The sequence below is a fragment of the Calliphora vicina genome, chromosome 3, assembly GCF_958450345.1.
Source record: "Calliphora vicina chromosome 3, idCalVici1.1, whole genome shotgun sequence".
NCBI lineage: Eukaryota > Metazoa > Arthropoda > Insecta > Diptera > Calliphoridae > Calliphora > Calliphora vicina.
Genome location: NC_088782.1, coordinates 35,656,174 through 35,675,181, shown reverse-complemented (window position 1 = coordinate 35,675,181; position 19,008 = coordinate 35,656,174). Strand labels below are relative to the sequence as shown.

General features: G+C 28.3%; 1 protein-coding gene across 1 annotated transcript in view; it reads right to left on the bottom strand.

Moving 5' to 3' along the window:
- The window catches only part of Dscam2 (Down syndrome cell adhesion molecule 2), a 168,392-nt gene extending 149,686 nt beyond the window's left edge, over window positions 1-18,706 (bottom strand). Inside the window, exons 1-3 of the mRNA XM_065503597.1 lie at window positions 18,583-18,706; window positions 1,088-1,420; window positions 608-769 (exon numbers count right to left, since the gene is read on the bottom strand). Coding sequence (XP_065359669.1) covers window positions 608-769; window positions 1,088-1,420; window positions 18,583-18,631 — 544 coding nt within the window. The 5' untranslated portion in view covers window positions 18,632-18,706. The remainder of the gene's footprint in view (window positions 1-607; window positions 770-1,087; window positions 1,421-18,582) is intronic.
- Window positions 18,707-19,008: the final 302 nt, after the last annotated feature.

Genomic DNA, 19,008 nt, shown 5'->3' with positions numbered 1-19,008 from the left:
ATAATAACCACATTTTTTTCATTTATCGCACAATTAAACAATGAAATTAAAAATGTTTATCAAAAAACAAACATGTCAAATAAATATTAACTGAAATGCTTGCGTCATGAACAGATCGGAGAGAAAATATTTCAAATAAAATTGAATTTGTGAATTTGTGTGAGGTTTATAGCGTATTCATTTAAACTAATTATTTGAATGTTAAAATTAAAAACAAAAAAATTTTTTTGCAAAGCTCGAATATTTTCGAACTTGCAGGAAAATTTAAAATGCCTATTACAGCCCTTGCACATATTATCAGTAGTTTCTGTGTTTCCTTTGTAAAAAAAATCATAAAGACTTTAAAAAGGACTGTTTTATCCTTTAATCCTCCAGCTGACCAAATACTGGCTCCAGTACAAAAATTTTTAAAAATTGACTCCCTAAACAAACTAAACTTTCATTTTAGTTGGGAATATCGGCACCTTAGTTTGCCTCTATACAAACAGGGTCATGCTAATGTATAAATGTCTGCATCCATGTACATTCAGTATTTATAAGTGTTTATGTTTATGTGTATGAGTGAGTGAGTGCATGAATGAATGAATGAATCTGTGAATACACTTACCGCCTTGTAGTGATGGATATATGTAGATAGCAGGTTCATGAACCCATGAGACCACTCGAACCAATTCCTTAACAAACGTTGGCACTACACAACGTAAAATGGCTGTGCAACCACGAGATGCAGATAAAACTTCCACATCAACTTTATAAGCTTGTGCCACGACTGGAAAAAAAACACACCAATCAAAAACAACAAAATAAATGGAAAATATAAAAACAATATTGTATGTAGAAAATTATTATAAAAAAAAAACAAAAAACAAAATGCTGTAAATACATATTACTGTGGGTATGTGTCTTTGTGTGGCAACCACAAATAAATAAAAAAAATATGCAATAGAAAATTTAATTAGCAGAAACCATAACAACAATTTAATGCCATTTAATTTATTTAACTTTATTTTAAATACAAGCAAATAATCACAGTTTTTTTTTTGCTTATATATTTCGTTTTAATAGAATTATTTGTTTAATTACTTACCGGCTCTGACTTGCACGTCTCTGGATACAATGCGGCCAACACCATTGCTGGCAACACAACGGTATATTGTGTTGTGTACATCTTGATGATATGCGGCTGCAGGAAATGGCAAAAGCACCAATGTACCATTGCGTAGCACTCGACGAACACCATGAATTTCCGTTACAGCCGTACCGTCTGCATGCACCCAGTCAATGGTCGGCTGAGGACTGCCCGAGGCTGAGCAATCTAGCCAGCCGCCAGAGGAATTTGAAAATTCAACACGACCCGGCGGTTCCATCACAAAACCCGGACCGCGTAAATGTGCCTCATAGACTTCCGCCAACAAAGTATCTGCAACAATCATAAAAACAAACTATGAAATTTTCATTTAACTATTGCATGCATGTAATTGTCTGTCTATCTGTCTGTCTGTCTGCCGGTCTGCAAGTTTGCTACAAAAGTCTGATGATGTTTTCTTTGAATATGATAATTTTCTTCAGTTATTTTTTTTTATTTTTTTTTAGCTTCTATACGAGTACATCATGTCTATTTATAAATGATGCAATACATAAATCTTTTAGCCATAAAGAAAAACATAAATATGAAATTTTTTTCTTTTTTTTAACAAGAGAAATACATGATTGCCAAAACGGAAACTGAAATGTAACCGCAAAAAGTAACAACAGGAAAAAAAACTTAAATAAAAAATCATAAGTACATATGCTGGATTGCATTTAGAAAGATGAATGTTCCATAAATGCCAAATAAATGAAAATATTCCTTATACAGGAGCTTTAGTGCCAGCTGCATTGACGAATTACGGGGAAAATAAAATGTATGCTGGTCGACCAGGTGGAATAAAATAGACCCTAAACACAAACAATTTTAAGTTTTCTCATATTTAATTTTAAAATTGAAAAATAATTATAATCACATTTGAGCTGTTTAATTTAATGACACCAGAAAATATACATCAAAGTAAGTGTCGATTAATCAAAATACCATTAATAGCTCATATTGAACAAATTGTTTACGATATAAGATTCGAGCACTTTTGAACACCATTTTTTAAAACGGCATATATAAGGTCGAAGTAAGTTGGTCGAAATCGGGAAAAATATTTTTTACCCAGCATTTTCTCACAAAAAAAAAATTAAAAAGAAACATTTTTTTTTTTTAAAAATTAAAAAAAAACATTTTTGCCATACAATTTTTTTCGCTAATAAATTTAAAAATATTTATACCCTTCACCTTCGTGAGAAGGGTATATATAAGTTTGTCATTCCGTTTGTAATTTCCACAATATAATTTTCCGACCCTATATAGTATATATATTCTGGATCCTTATAGATAGCGGAGTCGACCTGCTAGACAAGCTTTCGAAAAGTTTCCTATTTAAAATCAGCAAAATCGCTCCACAAATGGCTGAGATATGAGAAAAAATCCAGGACAACCTAGATTTTTTACCTACAGTGACGGACAATACAATAGAATCACTACATATGAATTCGATTAAAGCGGTAAAACTACAAAATTTCATTTCAAAATTTAAAATTTGTTCATTATATATTAATGCTCATAACGTAAACAATAAATAGAAAAAAATAAAATAAAAAAATAACACATTCTTATGTTAAAAACGATGTCAAATCTAAAAGACTAAATAAAATATGCGACATTCAAATAGAATCAATCAGTCTTAAAATGATTTAAAATAAAAAATCATCATAAGAATTCGTTGTTTTCTTAATATTTTGTTGCATATCAATTATTTCTAATAACAGCATCAAATCTTTTCGGGATTGAATTTAACAAACTTTCGCATGTAGATCGGGAAATTGCTTACCATATTTCCTGAATTTTCTGCCAAAGTTCTTCCTTGTTTTTCAATTTTTCAGGTCCGAGTTTGTCTTTTACTATTTTCCATAGGATTTAAGTCTGGTTATTGAGACGGCCATTCCATAACATGAATTTTTTATATAAAAACCATTTTTTGGCAAGACCTGATGTGTGCTTTGGGTCATTATCTTGCTGGAAGAGCCATTCTAAGGGCATATTCCATTCTGCATGTGGCTTTATAACATTCTCCAAAATATTTACATACAAGTGCTTATCCATATTTTCTTTAATCCAATAAATTGGACCAACGCAATACCAAGAAAAGCATCCCCATATAATAATATTTCCCCAACCATGTTTAAACGTTTTTGGTTTATGCCATTTTTTGGACGTCTAACCCATGTCTTATCATCACTACCAATTAAATTAATGATCGTTTCGTCAGTCCACAACACAATCCTTATGATTGCTCCTAGTTTTAAATGAAATATTGATAGTGATTCTATTGTAATGTCCGTCACTGTATATATAGATTACTAAGTCATTAATATAGACAATATGGATATCTGCTGATAGATATTTCAAAGACCTTTGCAACGACGTATATAAGACCATAGTAAGATGGACCTAGAGAAGCCAAACGAGGAATCCCGTTCCCGAAAATTCCGGGGTTTTCGGGATTTTCCAAATCCCGTTTTTCATAAATATATAGGTGAAATTGTCATTTTTGTGTGCCTTTTTCATGCATTTTGACATTCTACATGCCTAAATATCACAAATTGAGTTGTTAAGCACAACTCCTGCTACAATACAGTTAATAAAGGAAAACGGTATTTTTGGTTTTCCTTGAGTGGGGCTCTAGAAAATCAATTCTTCACCTTTTTTTGTAAGTTGTCTAACAAAACTCAATTTAAATCCTCTTCAAATGAAATTGATTTTATTTCAGATGAGGAGCTCGAACAAAATGAAAATATTTCGATTGCTAAAAGATTAAGTACTGTTTTTACCAGTATGTACATTAGGCTGGGTCGATTTGTATGGTCGATCAAAAAGTAAGAAATCGTATAACAGAAACGCAATCTACGGAAAATTCTAAGAGCCAGTTTTTGACTTCGTATTTAAATATGAATTATATTTAAATTATATTTAAATACGAAAATGAGTTTCTCAGTGCTTTTTTAAATGATACTTAAATGGCCAACTTTGGCCATTTAAATTTTATTAAAGTTTCATAAACTACCATATGTTTTTGACAGTTGAATTTTGTTGTTTGGTTTTTTTCACTCTATTGTAGTGAAAAAAAACCAAACAACAGCGTCTTGCTAAAAACAGCGGCTTGCAAAAACTACAATTCCGATGCGGGGCAATTGGAGCTTCTTTTGTGCATTTTCCTACCAATAATTTTATTGTTTAATAAACATTTATTTCTTATTGGACAAAATGTATCAATTTTTGTTTTTGTTGAACAGCTGTTTTAAGCAAAACTATCGATAAATTTTTGATATTTAGTAGTGCTACCATACTTTTATCTTAATTAAATAAGACAAATTATGTAGCACTGAAAAACTCAAAATATATTTAAATACAACTTAATTTTAAGTAAAAATTAACTAAATAAGTATTTAAATAACAAGTCAAAAACTGGGCATAAGAAAGTTTTCTCAAGAAACCATTGGTCTAAAATCAAATCCTCACTTACACATTTCGTATTTTATCCAATAAAAACACTATTAAAAAAAATAAATACTGAAATATCATTGGATAAAAGACGAAATTCGCAAGATAGGATTTGACTTTAGACCTATGGTTTCTTGGGAAAAAATTTCTTAGAATTTTCTGCTATACGATTTTTCGGGAAAAAAATCGACACATCCTAATGTATTTATTGTTATTTCTTCTTATATAATGTACTCATGCAAGTATTTTATGCGTTTTAGTGTCTAATATAAATGAATTGCTAAATAAAAAATTTTCTTTCAATTGTAAAGACGTTTTCTTTCTTATAATTTTCGGGATTTTAGATTTCCCGAAAATCCCGAAACCCCGGGTCGGGATGTCGGTATTTTTTACCAAATCCCGAACCCCGGGATTTTCAAAAATCAGTCCCGATTAGCATCTCTAGTTGGACCTACAATGTGTCAAAATCGGAAAAAACAAAAAAATTGTTTTTAAAATTTAAAAAAAGAATTTTAAAATAAAAATTCGAAAAAAATTTTCACCAAAAAAAAAATTAAAAAACAAAAAATTTGCTTTTAAAATTAAAATTTTTTTTTTTTAAATTTGAAACAAAGAAGTTTAAAATAACAATTCGAAATTTTTTTTTTCCAAAAAATTAAAAAAACAACTTTGTAAAAGTTGTCGGTATACTTTAAGGTGGGTGTTAGACTAATATTTTTGGGCGTTACAAACATCTGCACAAACGCATAATACCCTCCCCACTATGGTGGTGTAGGGTATAAATATTTAAATTCTGTATTTTGAATTATAATTTGGTGAAGGGTATATAAAATTCGGCTGAATATAGCTCTCTTACTTGTTTTTTTTATATATAAATATATAAAATTTTTATTTTAAAGTATAATTTAGTGAAGAGTATACAAGATTCGCCACAGTTAAGGTAAAGTAATGAACCGATATTGCTCATTTTCAATATCAAACAAACCATATAAATAGAGAGTACTTGTGATGGCAGTCAGCTAGATCCTTTTGTTTGTGCACTATCGTGTTTTCAAAAGTCAGACGGACAGACAGGCGAAGATAGCTAGATCATCTTAGAATTTTATGAGGACCCAGAATAATGTAATAATGTGACAGATATTTTTATGTTACAAAAGGAATGACAAAATCAATATACCCCTCATATTTTGTAATAGGTATTCAAATATATCTGCTTTGTAAGAATAGATTATGAGTAAAGCTGTTAAAAAAATCACTAAATTGCCCGATGACCACCAAAACTAATTTTTTCACGCTATTTGCACATATCCGTATAGCCATTTCCGTCTGTATGTTGAAATCAACTATCCCAAGCCACCAAATAACTTACATTCATGATTGATACTTCAATATATTCAATATAGTCATATTTAAAATCGAGAAAATCGGCACACAAATGGCTGAGACATAAAAAAAAACCACGACTACTTTAATTTGTTCACCACAAATTTTGTTTTCCATTTAAAAAAAAATTTCAAACGCCCGCAAAATGTCTATATAACATTTGAAATTGCTACATATTTGCCATACGTATGATTTACATGCATCATCCTTTAATTAAATATTTATCATACGCAACAGTTGGTATGGTATGGTTTTTCCAAACAGTAAATTGTAACAAAATTTACATTTATTTAGTTTGTTTTAACTTTCCAAAATATAATTGCTTCAACATTTAAATAAATAACTTTGATAGTTATAAATTAACACATGATTCTGAGCATTTGAAATTTTAAAATTTTAATAACAAAAAAAAATAAAAAAAAAACGAAAATTAACAAATTTTTTCACAATTTCCATCATTGGGTCTATGGATGATCATATTTAGCAACGACATATTCTTTAGAGTCCGATTTTTTGGACGATCTAATTTTTGTTTATGTTAAGAAAATTTATATGGCCTTTATATTTTCGTATCTTGTGAAGCTGATGTCAGATATAACGAACTTAAGTTGCATTTGAAAGATAATTATGTTTTTCATAGACTGAAATATGCTTTCAAAAATGCATTCATGATGTAAAGACATTTTTCAGATGTACTTTTGGAAATTATTTCACGGAAAATTTTCAGTTGTTTAGTCAATTTAAAAGTGTAAAGATTATTTAAAAGTATTTATTTCAAAAGTACGTTCGAAAATTGATAATTATTAAATTTTCGAATGTACTTTCGAAATTTGCATTAAATAAAATGTGAAGTTGTTATCTAAAGATTTCAGTACCCTATTAATGGATTTAAGATTTTGTTACTAAAACTAGTTCGTTGGAATAATAAAATGTTTGATTTTTCCCAGTCTAACCCCCAGTTCGGGGAATATTGGTAAAAAAAAAACAAGTAAGGGACCTATATTCTGCTGTGCCGAATCTTATATACCCTTCACCAAATGTATTTTAAAATAAAAATTTTAAATATTTAAAATTTTTTTTAATTGTTTTTGCAAAATTTAAAAAAAAAAAATTTCCAAAATTTGTTGTTTTTATTTTTTTTTTTTTGATTTTTAAAATTTTTTTTTTTAATTTATTAGTGAAACAAATTTATGACCAATTTTTCCCGCTTTAACCCATTGTAGGTCTACATTACTATAGCCTTCTTACATCGTTGCAATGGACTTTGAAATATCTATCCTTAGATATCCATATCTATATTAATGACTTAGTAATCCAGATATAGATAAAAAATAAGAAAAAAATCGAGGTTGTCCCGGTTTTTTCTTTATATCTCAGATTTTAAGTAGCAACCGAGCGGGAAGAATTCCGGATATATTGATGTATCAATCATGTTTGTAAGTTGTTTGGGGGTTTATACTGAAAGTTGATTTCAATATAGAGATGGACAGACTGACATGGCTGTATCAACTTCTCTATCTATAACGATCCAGAATATGCATATATATATACTTTGAGAAATATTAAAATAAAAGAATATTTTCACTTAAAATATATCCATATTTACTTGTATATGAGTTTTTGTCTTCGTAGGATAGCGTTAACCTATTCGCAGGAATGACCAAAAAAATTTAACTTTTTAAAGGCAGTTTCAAGTTTTTAAACTATTTTTTAAACAAGTATGTTTTTCCATTACTGCGATTTAAATTTTGCGATTTTCAAGAAAAACTAATTTTTAGGCCATATTTTGGCGAATGAGCCCTATTTTTACTTACTGTTATGAATTTTAAGTAAAACCTATTAACAGTATTATAGTCCACATAATTTTAAATATACCCTCAAAGTTCTACTAAAATTGGAAAACGTTAAACCTTAAATTGTGAAGTTTAAAGGTCAAATATTTCAATATTTGGAATTGCTCATGGAAAGATAGCTAAATGTTATATATTTTTGGCCCGATTTTGATGAAACTTAAGAAAAATATAACATCAAGTCTAGTGTCTAGAGAGCAAACGCCAATTTTCAATTTTACCAGACTAGAATCTACAATAGAAACTCTTGTGCAATCGGTAAATAACTTTACAAACTCAATGAGTAACATGGTGCAAGAAATGCTTAAGCTGCAATCAATGTTATTGCAGGCTGTGCTTAGCAGACCATGAACTGCCTAACAACATGTTTTTTGAACGCTAACGGCATTCGCCAACATAAAAACGAACTCGAGTATTTTCTTAAAAGTCATGAAGTTGATATAATTTTAGTTTCGGAAACCAATTTGACGTCTAGAAGTTTATTTAAGATAAATTGATATGTTTTTTATGGCACAAATGATCCAAGAGATAGAGCATGTGGAGGCTCTGGAATTTTAATTAAACCCCGTATCAAACACCATTCAATGTGTGATATTTGTGAAGATTATCTTCAAGCTACGACAATCTGTATGGATGATTGCTACAGAAACCTATTAATTTCGTCTATATGTTCACCTCCAAGGTTTTCGATTACTGAAAACAAATATGAAAATTTTTACGAATCACTAGGACCCCGATTCCTGGCAGCTGTCTATTATAATGCTAAGCATACGCACTGGGGATCAAGACTTGTAACCCCGAAAAGTCGCGCTTTGTTTAATACAATTTCTAAATTGAATTTGAAACGAGAAACGATACTGAAAAAGGAGTTAGTCATCTAAAGAATGTATTTTCCCCAAACGAGTCAAACGACATAATAGAGTTACCACCTACTTTACCCCATATTACTGCAGCTGAACCACTTCGCTTTGAAATTTCAGAGATTGTCAAGACTATTGTTGATTTAAACTCCAAAAAATCACCTGGTATTGATAAAATCAGTAACAAGATGCTCCTCGAGCTACCCCAAATTGCTTTAAGAATAATCCTATTTATTTTTAATGCGATATTACGCCTTGAATATTATTCACCAGAATGGAAGATTTCTTTAGTTACAATGATACCTAAGCCGGGAAAAGATCACAGTAAAGTAGAATCATATAGACCCATTAGCCTATTGTCAAATATATCAAATCTATTCGAAAAACTGTTAATGCACAAGTTAAAGCCGATAGTAAATCATTTTGATTGTATCCCAACTCATCAATTCGGATTTCGAGAAAAACATAACACCATAGAACAAACTCACAGGTTGTTAGAAATCATTTGAAGAAAAAAATATTGTTCTGCACTCTTCATCGACGTTTCGCAAGCCTTCGACAAAGTATGACATGAAGGATTATCGATAAAAATAAAACAATATTTACCAGTGAACATACACAAGCTTCTAGAAAGTTATTTAAGTCATCAAAAGTTCGTTCTTAAAGAGGGGGACTTCATAAGTTCACCACAGCTTATTGAAGCAGGCGTACCTCAAGGAAGTATACTGGGTCAATTCCTATATTTGCTATATACTTCTGATATGCCTACAAATAGTCGAACCCACATATCAACTTTTGCTGATGACACAGCTATACTAGCCATTCTGTACTTTTACAACACCATATATATACTCGACATAGAAAGGTGGTTAAAACAATGGAGAATAAAAGTAAACGAGCAAAAAAGTATACATCTCACTTTCACATTGCGTAGAGAATCGTGCCCTCCAATCCTAATAAATAATCATATAATACCTCAACAAACTGAAGTTAAATATCTAGGTCTGCATCTAGACCGACGTCTTACCTGGAAAAAGCATATAGATACGAAATTGACTCAAATGAAGTTAAAATTACTACAAATTTACTGGCTAATTGGTAAAAACTCGAGATTGAGTTTAGATTGCAAACTTTTGCTGCACAGCTCAATAATAAAACCCATATGGTGGTGCTATGGAATTCATAGCATTCTAATATTGAAAAAATTCAAAGATTCCAAAATAAAATATTAAGAATGATAACAGCAGCGCCTTGGTATGTGAGAAATATTAACATTCATAAGGACCTAGGTGTCTTCCTGAGTCATATTTGAAAAAGTTAGAAGTTCACCCTAACCCATTTGCACGAACATTAATGAGAAGTAATGGCTACATCCGACTAAGAAGAAGGAATCCAACAGACCTGCACTGATAATAGGATCTATAAATTAAACATAATTTTTCGTCCAACTGTGGTGGGTCGTAAATAAAAATTAATATTTAGATTTATGATTTGAACAAATTATTGATAGTTCACATCATAGGGTACAACTAGAGGCGCAGCTGAGAGTAAGCTGAGAGTAACAATAATTACTCTCTTCACACGTACTTGTGATATGTGAATTCAACATACTTGTGAGAGAATTAAACAAATCAAAATACTTGAAATTGTAACTTCGATTTTCCGACTAAATACAGATCGAAACACTTTATTACACTTCTACACAATATTTGGCGAATTTTTTAAATACTTTGCAGGACACTTTTTATTCCAAAACATGTTTATTTTGCTCAAATGAAAAAAATATTATTTTTTATTTTTTGACACTTAATTTTATATGTGGTGGAATTTAATTTATAGAACAGAGTTCCAATTTTTGGCATTGAAAATAGAAGAAAATTTAAATAAATTAAAATGTAAACATTTTTATACAACTCTGTGTGTCTGGTGAAAATTAAAAAGGCACTAATACAATCTCAAAACTATGTACAAATACATTCTCACGACTTAGGTTTTTGACAACAGACTTAGGTTTTTTCCCTCTCAGTAACGCTTCTATGGATATATTATTCTATGGTTCACATTATTTTGTGAAGATACAATAAATAAAATATATAAAAAAAAGTCTAGTGTTTATACAAAAATGGAAATTAACCCTAAATGGTACTTGAGGTTAAAATGAGACTGGGATAAATCAAACTTTTCTTTATTAAGAGCCACCCTAATGTGCATGCCTTGAAATGTGGGTGAAAAAATTGGATTTTTCAATGTTTTAAGGAATAACCTAAAAAAACATAATTTTTAGCATCATTGGAAAATGTTTTTGTCTTGCCTTGCATTATTCACCTATCGACTTCACTGTTAAAATCTTCTAAGAAGAATTATTGAAAACACTAATGTGGATCCTAGCTGTTAAACTGGATCAGAAAAATAAACATTTGAATTACCGAAATACATAAATAGTTTTAGTGATTATCACAATACAAAATTTGTATTTGATTATTAAGATAATAAATAGTTTTTACAAAACATCATAATTTAAAACATTGTTCTCAAATTTATTGAGAAAATATATAAAATGTATGCTCAGACCTACCAAGTTTTACTATAACAATATCCTTTCCTTATTTATTTTCATATAAATTTATTTTTCAAGATAAATTTTAATCCATATTAAACTCAGGGGAATATATTTTTATGATCTTAAACATTTCTCATCAAGATACGTTTTTTTTTTTGTTCTTCATTTTGTTTATTTCAGAGCTTGTATTTATCTACGAGTACATTTCATAAGTATGTATGTATGTACATCATAACAGTGCTTGAATAGAGCCATCATTTTTGTTGTGTTCGTCCTAAAAAAAGGATAAATTTATAAGTGTGTTGGTGTGTCTGTGTGACTGTCTGTCTTCCTTAACAATAACAACTACACAACAATGTTTTATAAATATGTTCATTTATGTTTGTTGGTGTATGTTTATAAGTATATATCCTATAATCGAGGCTAAAGACTGATGGAGGGATGAAATTTATATAAATAAATGGAATGGCATAGCACGGGCAACAACAATACCATCATCATCAGCATCAACAACAAAAAAGAGTTGTTCTCCAAAAAAAAAAAAAAAAACACAACGAAATATTTCTTTTTCTATCTTTCTGACTGCAACATATTTTTATGAAACAACAATTTTTATTTAAGCCCTCATGTTTATCATAAAACTGAATGTTTTTCCTAGATGTTTGTATTATTTTTATTTTTTGCTTTTTGTTTTTTGTTTCAACATTCAAGAACTGAATGAAGCGCGCTAAAACATTCCCAAATAGAAAATGTTGTTGAATTTCCATAAAAACCAAACAAGAGAAAAAGAATAAAATAAAATAAAAATGAAAAGTAGAAAAATCATAAAAATAAAGACACTAAACAAATGAAAACAAAAAAAAATCATACAAACATTAAATATTCCTTAAATTTTTTGTAATATTTTTATGAGAATGTAAGTACTTTTGGAATTTTAGCATACATAAATAAATAGCCTACAGTGGCTAACAAATATATTGAAAAACATTAACTGAAATTTGCAATATTCATACTAATAAACATTATTTTCAAATATGATCAATACGAGTTCAAAATGTTGTCTGAAAATTGTCTGAAAATACACTCTGAAACATAGCACTTTTTTGTCACCCACTGTACATATAAATAAATGTATATATTCCAAAAACATCACAACCATGCATTTATATTACTAAAAATTAACATGAGACAAAAAAAAAAAGAGTTCGAATGCGAATATGTAATAAAATTATATTTATAAAAACAAGCATTTCCCTTTGGCAATAAAATAAATAAGATTCGGATTCATGACATGTAAGTGCACATAAAACAAAAATATAAAATAACATTAAAACCCAACACAACATACGAGTATTAACACTTATGAGGGGATCAGGATCATTTTTATGAAATTAGATAATTTAATAAAGAACAAACACACAGAACATGCAAATACTCGTAAAGTGACCATGAAAAATATAAATAAACAAACCCTTCGTTTAAACAAAATAAATAAACATAAAATGTTTATTTTATTAAACTAATCGTAAATGTTTGTCATATTTTTGTTGTAGCCTTTAAGTCATATTCAGTAATTTCTTAGTATATATATATAAATAGATTTGAAAGACTTTAAAAGAGTAACAAATAATTTCAAGCTGAATTTGACCTATTGCATTGGGTAATAGACTGCGCTTTCCATATCATCCAATCCAGATCAAAAGAAGATGGTTGTTTTTTGGATGTTTGCCAGTCTCACCCCCCATTTTGATGAAGTTTGGTACAAATCATCCTGAAATAATTTTAGGTAAATCAGGTTACCGCAAGTCCGCAAAGTTTTGAGGTGCATTTACAAATAAAAAAAATGGAAATCTTTAAGTTTTTGTAACAATGCCATTAAAAAATTTCTTTTGCAATTTAATTTAAAAGAGTAGATGTAATTGTCGTTCTAATGAGATATAAATAAAAAAATTGGTTAAAAAATGTTAAAGTTATTAAAAAATTCCCAGTCTCAGGCCACTAGAACAAGCAATGTAGGAACAAAATTAACATATTTTGAGAAATTTTAAAATAAAAGCTCATTTTTACTTAAAATATATCCATATTTACTTGTATATGAGATTTTGGCTTCGTACGATACCGTTAACCTATTCTTAGGTGTGACCAAAAAAATTAAATTTTTTAACGGCAGTTTCAAAACTCCATTTTCAACTTTTTTTAAACTTTGTTAAGCAAATTTTATAATTTTTTTATTATCACATTGAGATTTATTCAGAATATAACACGGTGCTGCGATGGAAAAAGACATGGAAAACGACCCAGCGTGGTTTATAGAAAAAATTCAGAAGTTATTCTAAAGAAAACCGTTTTCAGTGATGTTCGTCAACTTATCGAAATGTAACTCAGCCAGTTTTTGTCCGACTTTAAAATGAAGTGCATTTTTTGATACATTTGTAAGTCATAAGTATTGTTTTTGTTAAGAATATCTAAAAGAAAAAGAAAATTTATCAACTTTTTTTTATTTTCGTCGCTTTTTATTGCTTATTTTGATATGAAGGTTTATAAAACTTTATACCAACATATATAGGAAATGTAGTTTTTAATAAAACATGGTTTTAATTATTCAAATCTGATGAAAATTGTAAAAGTTATTCAACTTTTCATTAACACCTTTTTTAGTATTTTCTTCCCCAGCGCATATGAATAAAAAAACCAAAAAAAATTTAGAAACATTTTTGTAAAATTTTTAATTTACAATGTAAATTTTTGCGAACTTTTTTCGAAAAAATTTAATAACTTTTGCAAATATAAACTGATTTTAACAATTAATATCTCATTTTTGTCTATATATAAATGTCTTTATTGTCACTGTCCAAAAAAATAGGTTTTTCTAGAAAAAAATTTAAATAACTATTGTTGAAATTAAAATATAGCGAAATTTTTTATAAAAACTTAAAGAATTTTTTGGAATATAAATTTTATGCAAAAATTTTATGAAAGCTTAATTATTTGCCTCAGTCAACTGTAATAAAAAAGCTCCCTAAAGTATGCAGTACAAATTTAGATATTTTATTTGCAAATAAATAAGAACATGCACGTGTATGTGGGTTGGAGAAACTTGAAGAACTAACATTAGTAAATGCTATCGGGCGAAGCCGGGGCGGTCAACTAGTAAGTTATAAAAGACAAAAATTGGTTAAAAAATTTTAAAGTTATTAAAAAATCGCCAAGCCATTAACGTGTCTCAGGCCACTAGAACAAGAAATGTAGGAAAAAAATTAACGTATTTTGAGAAAAATTAAAACAAAAGTTTATTCTTACTTAAAATATATCCATATTTACTTGTATATGAGTTTTTATCTTCATAGGATACAGTTAACCTATTCGTAGGTATAACCAAAGAAAAATATTTTTTAACGACAGTTTCGAAACTCCAATTTCAAATTTTTAAAAATTTTGTTAAACAAATTTCAGAATTTTTTTATCATAACATGGGGCTTTTTTTACAACATACTAGGCAATAAAAATGTGAAAAAAGTATGTCAATACCTCCTATAGTTTTCCCGTACCTGCGATATACATTTTGTGATTTTCGAGAAAAACTAATTCCTTACTGTTATTAATTTTAAGTAAAATCTTTTCAGAATATTATAGTCCAGGTAATTTTTTAAATATAGTCTGAAAGTTTTCCTAAAATCGGAAAACGTTAACCCTTAAATCGTGAAGGTCAATGGTAAAATTTTTCAATATTTGGAATTTATCATGGAAAGATAGCGAAATGTTATATATTTTTGGGACGATTTTGATAAAACTTAAGAAAAATATAAAATGAAGTCTAGTATTTACAATAACAGCACAAAAATGGAAATTAACCCTTAAGAGCACTTCATTTAGCGAGGTCGATCGAGCAATGTCTGCATGTCTGTTTCGATTAACATTCCAAAAAAACAAACAAAATTTTAAAAAATATGTTATTGTTGAACAAAAAAAATTATATGGTAAAAAAAATCGGGTTAAAAAATATATTTCCGAATTTTACCCATTGTAGGTTCGAAATACTATGGCGTTAAATGTCGTTGGAACAAGAAAATTTAAATATTATTTTCAAGCCTCCTCGTTTTTATTACTTAACAAAAAATATGATATTTACGAAATTATTTATAAATGCTATGTTCAATTCATATGAATCTATGAATTGATTTCATATAAATTGAATTTTTTTTCTGTGTATATACGGCATACATTCGAGTATGGGTGAATTCCAAAATGTATGTATGCAATGCAACCTTAAAAAGTGGAGCAATTTTTAACTCAACCGTGTAAACTTTGATAATGTTTCATATCGCAAAATGTAAGAAAAAGTAAAAACAGGCAGGTAAAAACATGCTTTTTTAAAATTTTAAAGATTTGTACATAGACAATATTAATCGAACTAGAAAAACTAAAAATTCGATTTTATATCTATAATGTTGTATTTAACAAACATTTTTATAACTAATAATTTTGATCCAGAAAATATTATTTCACCAATAAACATAAAAAACAAAAACATGAAAACCCGATTTTTTACTTAAACTTGTTCTAACTTATCTAGCATCGATGATTGCTATATGGGATAGGTTTAGAAAAACACATCCAAAAATTTAATATAAGAAAAAATTATTTAAAATTTTTTAATTTTTAATCGACAATGTGATTATTGCTGTGGTCAACAATATTGTGCTAAAAAATCTAAAATTTCTCACAAATTTAAGATATTCACTTAAACATCAATCAATTAGATTTTATTTAGGCTGATTAGGGTCTGCTGCTGAAACACGATACGAAAACAATTTTAAATATTTTGTATGAAAGTCATCCAGTTTTTAAATAATTTTTGAGTATTTTTTATTCAAAGATTTTAAAAACAATTTTAAAATTGCTTTCAAGTTTCTAAATCGATTATTCGATTTTTCTCTTGTTAGAATAAAACGAATAATTCGAATAAAAGATTTTAACTTGTTTGAATAATTCTATCACACGTTTAAAATTAATCAAATTATTCGAATAATTTAAATTTTCTTAAAAAAGTAAAGAATGAAAGTTTTTAATATTGTACTGTTAAAGAAAAATAAAAATCACGTTATAGTTAACAATTCAAGTATTGATAATATTAAAAACATTCGAAAACAAAGTCCATCATTAAAATAGCATCAAAAATATTCTGATCAGATTCCCTCCCTAATAATCTTCAAAACAATTGACTAGCTAATTCTTTAATAACCGTTTAATAACCGGAACTATGCTATAAAAAATTTGAGCTAGTTGGACTTGAACCTGAATTCAAGTATAAGATAAACGTATTAAGAACTTTTTTATGTCGTTCATTAATTTGGATTTTAAAATGAGTAATTTTAGTTAACTTTTTCTAAATTATTTATAACAAATTGTATATAACCTCAAGCACTTTCGACGTTGCAATTTAAGACCCGAGGTGACCAAATTTGAGGGGCCACGTACTGGCCCCCATTACACCTAGGAAGCTAAACAACTGCAAATCAACTCGAAAACACCTCAGCTCCAATCATGTGAAATTTCGTAATAATATCTCTAAGAGTTCCCGAGATACCGAATTATTGCCAAAAATATACGTTTCTGAACCACTGTGCGTTGCCGAATCTTTGCTTAATCAAGTGGTCTTAAGCATTCACACAAATCAGTCCAAAGTTTGATATTATTATCAGTGAACGTGGCTAATTTTAAGTCAGACAGTGCATGATTGACGCATTTATAAATATGCATAAATTTTATTACCATATTAGACAAAAATATTCAACATCATATATAAGACGAACTCCATGTTTTCCTTGCAACAAAACGTAAGTTTGCAATATTTTGTGTTTATCATTAGATTTTTTTAAATATTTTGCAACACGTACGAAGTAGGTTAATAACATCACTTATATGTATTTTAAGATCATGGCCTTTGTCTATTTCAATTTCACTTTCGACAACCGTTCCAAAATCACATTCGCCGTCATTTTCAACATCACTTTAATCTAAGTTAGTATTTTGATTTTTAATTGCGATTCTGCTAATATTTCGCCTGCATCTTTATACGCTAAAATTTCTGTTTCGAAATCAATTCTAAAATCATTCAGTTTTTTTTTACTAATAATATTAATATTATATTTCGTATCTTTTATACTCACTGGTTCAAGTCTTAAATTAAACATTTTGTAAGATTTGTTTTTAGAATTGTAACTTCTTGCAGTAATATTTATATATTTATAGAAGGGAGTCGAAAGACTCCCTTTATCTTTAGTTATTTATCGAATTTCAGAAACAATAGTATTTTATACCCTTCACCTTCGTGAGAAGGGTATATATAAGTTTGTCATTCCGTTTGTAATTTCCACAATCAAATTTTCCGACCCTATAAAGTGTATATATTCCGGATCCTTATAGATAGCGGAGTCGATTAAGCCACGTTCGTCTGTCTATCCCTCTGTCTGTCTGTTGAAATCAACTTTCCGAATCCCCCAAAAAAATTTAAGCAATTTTAATATATTTGTACATCTATTCGTTTTATTCGATTATTCTACATAAATTTTTTCGAATTATTCGTTATTCAAAAATGATAATTTTTAAATTGTTCGAATAATTATTCGTAAGAAATTATTCGATTAATCGAACGATCATTACTCGAATGAATACCCTAATAAAAATTTATTTGAAAACTCTGTGATTTTCGTACAAAAAATTTTGAAAATAGTTTTCTGGCCGTGTTTCTTAATTTAGGCCTCTTTTTTCCAAATCATGTCAATTTTTTAGGTCATCAAAAACAAAGTTTATTTTAATTTGGGACAGAAAACTTCATTATTGTTATTTTCGAATTAAATTTATTTTTTCACGATTTAAAAAAGTATTTTTTTAATCCTAATAAAAATGTTATTGCCTTAAAATAAAACTTAATGAATTCAACTTTCAACACACAAATCAACAAATCAAATAATGAAAATCAATAAAATTACAATATTTTCCCCAACACAATTGTCTTAATAAATAACAATCTTATATTCAGTTTTTTACATCCTTATTATCCTTAAATAAGTTTGTTTACAAAACATTTTCTTACAAGTAATTGAAAACGCCGAAAAAAAGGGATTAGCATTAAGAATAAAAACCAAAACAAATAAAATATCCTTTTTTTAGCAAACATAAATTCCAAAAAAAAAAACAAAATTCTAAGAATGTGTGCAATATTGTTGCTCTCTCTTAAGCATGAATACATAGAAGAACTTTGAAGCACGTGAATAATACAAATACATTTTAGTAAAAATAAAAATTGAAAAAGAATAAAAAAAAAAAACGAAGACAACATACCGGAATGCAAAAGGAGCAAAATTATAACAGCATGGCAACTAATCCACATGATGTTTGTTTTGTTTTCCTTTTCCTTGAGTTTCTTTTATTTATATTTTAGTTTTAAGATTTTTTTTTTAAATTTTCAATTCCAATTTCTGATTTAGTTTAGAAACTTATTGGCTATTAAGATATATTTTTTTAATTTTGGTATTTTTTTATGGTTTATTTTATTGACAAATTTTGTTTTAATTCACTGCACTAGATTAAAATTGTAATACTTATATTGTGTGTATGTATATGAGAATATTGCAGTAATCCAGAAGTCAAAAACACATACATTGCAGAATTTTTATTTCATTTAATTTTTCCTTATTTTGGTTTTAGTTTAAAAAAACTGTATTCACATTTTCTTTAAATTTTTACACTTTTCATTTTGGCACTTTT